The 9,132-nt window shown below is 46.4% G+C and overlaps 1 protein-coding gene across 1 annotated transcript in view; it reads right to left on the reverse strand.

Moving 5' to 3' along the window:
• Positions 1-9,132, reverse strand: part of LOC146355900 (uncharacterized) — a 31,622-nt gene that overhangs the window by 20,544 nt on the left and 1,946 nt on the right. The window contains 4 exon segments of the mRNA XM_084831148.1: positions 1,793-3,112; positions 7,752-7,890; positions 8,482-8,552; positions 9,005-9,131. Coding sequence (XP_084687274.1) covers positions 1,793-3,112; positions 7,752-7,890; positions 8,482-8,552; positions 9,005-9,131 — 1,657 coding nt within the window.

Below are 9,132 nucleotides of genomic sequence, written 5' to 3' on the forward strand. Positions count from 1 at the left end.
CTGGAGACCCCCAAAAGGCTTGGGGGGCAGCCTAGTCAGGCCTGGGGGTGAGGAGGAGGAAGAGGAGGAGGAAGGAGGAGAGGAGGGGGAGGCAGAGGAGCTGTGGGTCTAGCGCGGCAGTTTTTGGTGAAATGACCCAGTTTTCCACACCGAAAGCAGCGGTGCTCAGCGCGCCTCCGCTCTAGTTCCTCCGGCGGCAGTGGGGCTCGGGTAGCTCCCAGCTGCATCGGGTTCGCCTCTGCCCCCACCACAGGGGTGGGGGATGGGGGAGGAGGCAGGAAACGTAGGGGAATGGGAGGAGGGAAATCTCGGCCCCCGGCGCCCCACCGGGTCTGCCAGCGCCCCTCCAGCCGACTATCTATCTGGAGGCAGGTCTGGATGAGGTCCTCCAAAGTAGGCGGGCTAGGCATGCATGCCAACTCGTCCAAGATCTCGTCGTTTAAACCGTCCAAAACCTGAGTCACCAGCACGGCATCATTCCACTGTAAATCCTGCATCAGCAAGCGAAAAGTTGTCGCACAGCTGTAAACTGAGTCCTTGCCCTGCCTGAGGCAGGGAATCTCCCGAAAAGCCGACTGCGTACGCAGGGGGTCACTGAAAAAACGGGCCATCGCTGTCATGAAACCTTGGTAGTCCCCAAGCAGGGGGTTGTTAGCGAGAAGGGTCCTGAAGCCCATTTAGTGGCCACGCCGGAAAGTAGGTTAATGATGAATCCCACACGAACCTGTTCCATCAGGAAATCCTCCAGTTGAAGGTGCATGTACAGCTCCGATTGGGCCCTGAAAATCTGAAAAAGTCCCTTCTCCCCAGAAAATTTATCTGGCAAGGCCACCGGGCACTTGCGGCGGGGGGGAATCAGAGGTGGCAGGGGTTGAACCGCAGCTTGTACATTCTGCAAGGCAGCCGTCAGTTGAGCCATCTGATCATGGAGAATCTGGTTCTCTTGCGCCAGTGCCTGCACCGTCGGGTCTCCGGCACCCTCCATTTGGCAGTAGGAGGAGAGAGAGAGAGAAAAAAAAGGAACGGGGACCAAGCTGTCAGGAGGCCCTAGAGCTGGCCTCTTTCAGTCTACTCCAGTAGCCAACTCCAGACACAGACAAAGGATTCTTTTCAAGGCTTTATTCCTTTTACAACTTAATAACTCTATCACCAGCAACTAAGCTATGAACAGCAGAGTAACCTGTGCCTCGGGTTGGAAACAGTTGGTCCCCGTTTGAACGAGAATCACTTGCAGACCCTGAACTTATGGGCTAGGGAGAGTCCCTCCCCTTTTCCCTTGGGTCCTCTGGACATCATGTATTCATCATATATTCTGTAAATATTTGTGGTCTGCACATCCTTATTTTTTAATATATACTGATATAAGGGAAAATATTATTTATTAAAGTTTCTTTGATATCTATGTTTTGATACATTACTGGACTCCTCAGTTTGGTATCCCTTTATACACTGCATTCCAAGCTGTTTTACAGTTTCCCCCTTGTGATTTCTTTGATGAGAAAAGAGAGTTCCCTTCTGACTGAAGTTCTTTCCACACTCCAAACATTTATATGGTTTCTCCCCTGTGTGAAGTCTTTTCTCCCCTGTGTTAGTTCTTTGATGAGAGGTGAGAGTTAGCTTATGACTGAAGTCCTTTCCACATTCCAAACAATGATACGGTTCTCCCCTACATGAGTTTTTTGATGAGAAGTTAGATATTTCTTCTGGCTGAAGCTCTTTCCACATTCCAAACAATGATATGGTTTCCCCCCCGTGTGAAATCTTTGATGATGAGTGAGAAATATTTTACGACTGAAAGTCTTTCCACACTCCAAACAATGATATGGTTTCTCTCCTGTGTGAGTTCTTTGATGAGAAGTGAGATGTGTCTTCTCTCTGAAGCTCTTTCCACACTCCAAACAAGGATATGGTTTCTCCCCTGTGTGAGTTCTTTGATGAGAAGTAAGGTATTTCTTCTGACTGAAGCTTTTCCCACACTCTAAACAATGATATGGTTTCTCCCCTGTGTGAGTTCTTTGATGAGAAGTAAGAGTTATCTTCTGACTGAAGCTGTTTCCACACACCAAACAGTGGTATGGTTTCTCTCCTGTGTGAGTTCTTTGATGATTAGTTAGGTATTTCTTCTGACTGAAGCTTTTTCCACACTCCACACAATGATATGGTTTTTCCCCCGTATGAAATCTTTGATGGCAAGTGAGAGTTATTTTATGACTGAAACTCTTTCCACACTCCAGACAATGATATGGTTTCTCCCCTGTGTGAGTTCTTTGATGAGATGTGAGATGTGTCTTCTGACTGAAGCTCCTTCCACACTCCAAACAATGATATGGTTTCTCCACGGTGTGAGTTCTTTGATGACAAGTGAGAATTATTTTACGACTGAAAGTCTTTCCACACTCCAAACAATGATACGGTTTCTCCCCTGTGTGAGTTCTCTGATGAGAGGTAAGATGTGTCTTCTGACTGAAGCTCTTCCCACACTCCAAACAATGATACGGTTTCTCCACAGTGTGAGTTCTTTGATGAGAAGTAAGAGTTATCTTCTGACTGAAGCTCTTTCCACACTCCAAACAATGATACGGTTTCTCCCCTGTGTGAGTTCTTTGATGATTAGTTAGATATTTCTTCTGACTGAAGTTCTTTCCACACTCCAAACAATGATATGGTTTTTCCCCTGTATGAAATCTTTGATGACAAGTGAGAGTTATTTTATGACTGAAGCTTTTTCCACATGCCAGACAATGATATGGTTTCTCCCCTGTGTGGGTTCTTTGATGACAAGTGAGATGTGTCTTCTGACTGAAGCTGTTTCCACACTCCAGGCATTTATATGGTTTCTTCAATGTGTGAATTTTGCAATGAGTTTTAATGTCTGATTCAGAATTTAGAGTTTCCCTATACATATGGAACCTTTTCTTTTTCTGTCTTTTATATTTTTTTTCTTGGATTCTGATATCACAGCAGCCATTGCTCTGAGAAGCAAAGGAATTATTCCACCTATTCCAATTTGCTTCAGTTCTCCTTCTCTCCTGTGTGCTATTTTTACATTTGTCTCTTTTCGGTGACATCCCATATGGTTCTCTCTTATCTTCCACTTCCCAGCTGTCACCTTCTAGAATGAAGACAAGAAATTGGTGAAAGCCTCAGTTAACAATAGAACTTGAAATAATTGAGCACCCTCAATTAATGATTTCGATAAAGGGAAGAACCAAGCTAATTGGTTCTTACTAAGCTCATCAAAAGTGCAAATATCCAGAAAGGCTTGGGACGGGCCAACGGAAATCTAACTGTACAAGCATATGCCAGCCCTGCAGTGATCTGCCCATGGTAAGTAAATTGCCAGCTCAGGTTCTACGCCAGGAGTTCCTTAGCCTTTCAGGAAAGATGCAGTCGTGAAGAGCTGCAGGCTCAGCACCTTGTTAATCTGGCCCAGAAAGAGTTAAATAATTTTGCTAACCAAACAGGCTGCTTCCAACTGCAGATAGCTACTTTGATCTGGAATGGCTGAATGGACTGAATGAGGGTTTGGGGGAGACCTGCCAGGAGACCCCTGACTCATATTTAGGAACAGCCCATACTTATATTCCAGACCCCTGAGCCATGGGCAGGAAGACCCTGAAACTGTGATTCCATGCTAGCTAACGTCATGGCATCATAGTGCAGTGCCTTGCAGAAGTATTCACCCCCCACTGACTTTTCCACATTTGGTTGGGCTACAACCTGGAATTAAAATGGATTTAATTAGGATTTCTTGTCACTGGTCTACACAAAATAGTCCATAATGTCAAAGTGGGGGGGAAATCTATGTATTTTACAAAATGATTTATAAACAAAAATCTGAAAAATCTGGATTGCATAAGTATTCACCCCCTTTGCTGTGACACCCCTAAATAAGCTCTGGTGCAACCACCTGCCTTCAGAGGTCACACAATTAGTTGAATGGAGTCCACCTGTGTGCAATTCAAGCATCACCTGATCACAGATTAAATACACCTGTTTTTGGAAGGGCCCAGAGTTTGTTGGGGAACATATCTAAACCAACAGCACATGAAGGCCAAGGAGCTATTAAAACAAGTCCAGGACTAGGTTCCGGAGAAGCACCAATCACGGTTGGGTTATATATCCCAAACTATAACCATCCCCAGAGTTAAATCCATTATTACAAAATGGAAAGAATATGGCACAACCACAACTCTGCCTAGGGAAGGCCATTCACCAAAACTCAGGAGGGCATTAGTCAGGGAAGCAACCGAGAGGCCAATGGTAACTCTGAAGGAGCTGGAGAGATCCACAGCTGAGAGGGGAGAAACCGTCCATGGGACACCTGTCACCCAGATGCTCCACAAAGCTGGGCTTTATGGAACAGTGGCGAGAAGAAAGCCAGTCCTGAAAAAAACCCTATCAAATCCCATTTGGGGGGAGATACAGCAAAAGGTTCTGATGAGACCAAAATTGATCTTTTTGGCCTTACTGCAAAACCCTCTGTGTGATGCAAAGCCAACAGTGCTCATTGCCCTGAGAACAGCATCCCCATGGTGAAGGGTGGTGGTGGCAGCATCACGTTGTGGGGATGCCTTTCATCGGCAGGGACTGGGAAACTGGTCAGGATTGAGGGCAAGATGGATGGAGCCAAAGGCAGGGCAATTCTAGAGGAAAGCCTGTTTCTGTCTGCAAGGGACCTTGGACTGGGGCGGAGGTTCACCTTCCAGCAGGACAGTGACCCTAAACACACAGCCAAAGTTACACTGGAGTGGTATAAAAACAGGAACCTGAATGTCCCAGTCAAAGCTCAGAGCCCAATCCGATTGAGAATCTGTGGAATTGATTCCTTTTAATTAAATTCTTAAAAAGAAGCCTGTAAGTTATTCTCGTATAACCAGTATGCTAATTTTCTTCATTTGTGTACTTTTCTTAAATAAAGCATTTACTAAGTTTTGAGTCTGTGGGAATGTTGGATGGTTTAGACTTGGCTTGGTTACACACCTGACTGTCTTGAACCCAACTGGTGTGAAGCTAAACAGGACCAAATTAACAGACTGCCTTTACTGAGCACCCATCCCAAATCACCCACTTTTACATTTGAGATGGCTCTGGCAAGGAGTTCTCCGAACCCCATAGTTTTCAGACCAGAACAGCTCTTGTCACCACCTGGGTTTCTTCCTGGAACTCCTCTGTGGCTTTCTAATATCAGGCCTGGAATCCTTTGTGCCTTTGAAGGTTTGGAGAAACTAAATAAAAACCAAGACTTTTGTGCACTCAGTGTGCCTGCAAACTGCAGCAGATGCATTTGTAGTTGGTTGAAAGAGTACCGTCCTGGGTCCACACGACTGAAACCACCTTGGTCTCCTGGAAGGATTCCACCCGCATTTCAGAGCATGGCAAACCCCGCAGTTTTGTTGCTTTTAGACAGAGAGAGAAGCAGGTCTCTTTCCCATCCCTCCACCCCAGCTAAGGAGGATGTAATCTGGGTGTCTATGCGTCAAGAGAGACTGTAGTTTGAGAGACAACTAAGATAAAAACTGCTGGGTTTGGATTCTGTATACTAACTGCATTTTGGGGTGCTGGTCTCCTCCCTAGAGACTTCCCTCTCTGGCTTCAGCACAGTTGACCTATCAAAACTCTAGGATTCTATGATGGGTCAGTACTATATTTGTATTTGTGGCAGCTCTAAATGTTTGCGAATGATTTCATGAATAGATGCTAAATGTTTTTCCTGTTATGTTGTAGTCTTCCAATATTTTGTATTGATGTTTCACCAGTATTACTTCCTTTGTGGATTTTTTGTTAAATGGAGACACAGCATTATAAATATTTTAGTAAATAAAAATAGACAAATCCTGGTAGACTGGAAGAGAGAGATCTTGGGGTTGTGGTGGACAGCTCGATGAAAAAGTCAACTCAGTGTGCGGCTGCTGTAAAAAAGGGAAACTCCATGTCGGGCATAATCAGGAGAGGAAGTGAGAATAAGACTGATAAGATTATTCTGCCCTGAAATAAACCTCTGGTGAGGCCACACTTGGAATACTGTGTACATTTCTGGTCACTGCACTTAAAAAAAAAGATATTATAGAGCCGTAAGAAGTGCAGAAAAGGGCAACGAAAATGATCAAGGGGCTGGAGCAACTCCTGTTATGGGGAAAGGGTACAACAGCTGGGATTGTTTTGCTTGGAAAAATGGTGAGTAAGGCGAGACATGATAGAGATGCACGAAATTATGCATGGTGTGGAGGATCTGGCTAGGGAGACATTTTTCACGCTCTCTCATAATACTAGAACCCAATGAGGTCATCGCACAAAGCTGATTGGTGGAAGACTCAGGACCGATCAAAGGAAGGACACAGCACATAGTCAAGTATGGAATTCGCTACCACAAGACACAGTGATGCCCACTGTAGCATATGCCTGTTATTGTGGTGTATGCGCTTATACTGTTTTATATAGCCCAGGTAAGCAAGGGTTAATAGTGAGGGAGAGGTGGGAGGGGCTTCTGTGTGTATTTGTGGGGAGACTGAGTTTATAAAAGGCTGGCTAGGTAGGGCTGGGAGACAGCGATCCAGTCTTTGGGTTGATGAAGCTACATCTAGGGAGTGGGCTTGTGGGGACAGGAGTTAGAAGGGGTGCAGTAGGCAGGGTAAGACCGAGACCTGAGGGATTCATTAGAAGATATAGCATCTTTTGCGAAGAGAAAACTCTCTGGAAAAGACCCTGATGCTGGAAAAGACTGAAGGCAAAAGGAGAAGGGGACGGCAGAGGATGTGATGGCTAGATAGCATCACAAGTGCAATGAATATGAACTTGAGCACGCTCCGGGACAGAGCGCAGGACAGGAAGGCCTGGCGTGCTCTGGTCCATGGGGTCACGAAGAGTCGGACACGACTGAACGACTGAACAACAACAAAGAGCATCTTTTCTATTAAATGAACTTTAACGGGTTTGTTTTTGAATTCTAAGCCCCCACGTCTTGTTCGCCTCTCTGCGCTATCAACAGTGTCTGTATTTCCAGGGTCCTCCTCCTGGCTGGGTAAGGGGAACTAATCCGACACATTGGGTGTCATTTACCTGGTGAATTTAGGGGCTGAAGCTTGTGGGGCAGTGAGGACAGCTGACCCAAAGCGAGGCAGATGGACCTGAGGGAGGGTTACATCACAGCCACCGATTTGGATGGCTTCAAAAGGGGGCTAGACAAATTCCTGGAGGAGAAGGCTGTCAGTGGCCTGATGGCTCTGTGCTTCTTCCAGTATCAGAGGCAGTGGGCCTATGTACACCAGTTGCTGGGGAACATGGGGGGAGGGTGCTGATGCACTCATGTCCTGCTTGTGGATTTCCCTTGGGCAGCTGGCTGGTCACTGTGTGAACAGAATGCTGGACTAGATGGACCCTTGGTCTGATCCAGCACGCCTCTGCTTATGCCTTCAAAACATGCCAGCTCTGAGCTGCCTTTCCCTAATCAGTGCTTTGCTGCTCCTGGTTTTTGATAGTTTGAGCTGTCTTAATGAGCCTTATGAACATTTATGTGGTTTGTTTGAGGTCCCTGGCTTTAAAATGCTGTCTTAAAATAGTGCTTTATCATTTGATGATTTCAATATAAATTTTGAACACTACCTTCTGAGGGCTGTCCCCTAAAAGGCAGCCTCAAAATACTAAATAAATATTATAGGACATGTGCAAAAAAATGGGTAATATTATCTTTCCCATCATTATTGCGTTTGGAACTCGACATTATAATTAAACAGGAAAACAGGGAGCCTTACGGAGAGAGGCCACGATCCCATGGTTCTCATCCATGATTTGCCTGTGCAGGGCTCTCTGGTCAGGATCCAGCAGTGCCCACTCCTCCTCCGTGAAGCACACAGCAACCTCCTCAAAAGTCACCAGACCCTGGAGAAAACCCTGGAGAAAAAAAGAAAATGTTTCCTTCTCAAGGATAACATGAAGTGAGGTTCCTGGGCATTTTATTTATTTATTATTGCATTTATATCCCACCTTTTTTCCTCTTGCAAGGCACCCAAGGCAGCTTACATTAACCTCCTCCTCTCCATTTTATCCTCACAACAACCACCCTGTGAGGTAGGTTGGGCAGAGAGTGTGTGACTGGCCCAAAGTCACCCAGTGAGCTTCCATGGCTGAGTGGGGACTAGAACCCAGATCTCCCAGCTCCCAGTCCAACACTCTTGCCACTACACCACACTGGGCATTATACTGCTTGCTGTGAAAACCAGTTGCTGGTGGAGAGCAAGGAACGGCTGTGGCCCTCCTGTCCTGCTTGTGGGCTTCCCAAGAGGCATCTGGTCAGCCCTTGTGAGATACAGGATGCTGGACTAGACAGGCCTTTGGTCCCATCCAGCAGGGCTCTCCTTAGGATCTTACATTGGCCAGAAAGACACAGAAGGGGAGAGATGTGTTCTGGCCCTGGGAGGTGAGCAGGGGATGGAGGCACCTAGACTGCTCCCTGCTTGTCTCCCCAGTGATCCTTCTGCCTACCTGATCTGGTTCCACTCTGTCACAAAGAAAAAGAGATGGGCGAGTACCCATTGCTGGCATCATTCCAGCCCCTGCAAGAGACAAAGATGGTGGGAAGCCAGTATTACATATTTGTCTCAGAGACTGAGATTACAATCCCGAACTCTGAGTCCCTTGGAACACGAAAGGACTTAATTCCCACTCAGATGCACAGAATTGCACTGGAAGTGGTGGAAGTCTAAATACACCTGGGCAGTACAAGTTGTCTTATCCTTAATTTGAGTTTTGAGACTTCAGGTGGGTAAAAATACGTCTTTCCCCATTTGGGCGCATAGCCACAAATCTATTAGTTTCCATGTATAAACCCGCAAAGTCTTGAAAATAAAACATAGTTCTGAATTGTGGATAAGGCTGGAGACAAGCGTCTTCCCGCACAATACATTCGGGGTGAGGGGGGGGTGAATAAATGTAGCCCAAGGATCTCTTCCATGCTCCAGGGAGTGAGACCAGGTTGAAATACAGCCACCCCCAAGTTAATGCTTACCCGGCAAGGCGGCACGTCTGTCACCCTCCTGCCAGATCCCCCTTTGTGGGGGGCTCTGACTGGTGTCTGATGGAGCCCTCTCTGCTGCAGGGAAATCAGGACCCACGTCTGCAGACAGACTCTGTACC

Source organism: Heloderma suspectum, chromosome 2, assembly GCF_057233095.1.
Source record: "Heloderma suspectum isolate Gila_16-S chromosome 2, 16-S_ref, whole genome shotgun sequence".
Classification (NCBI taxonomy): Eukaryota; Metazoa; Chordata; class Lepidosauria; order Squamata; family Helodermatidae; genus Heloderma; species Heloderma suspectum.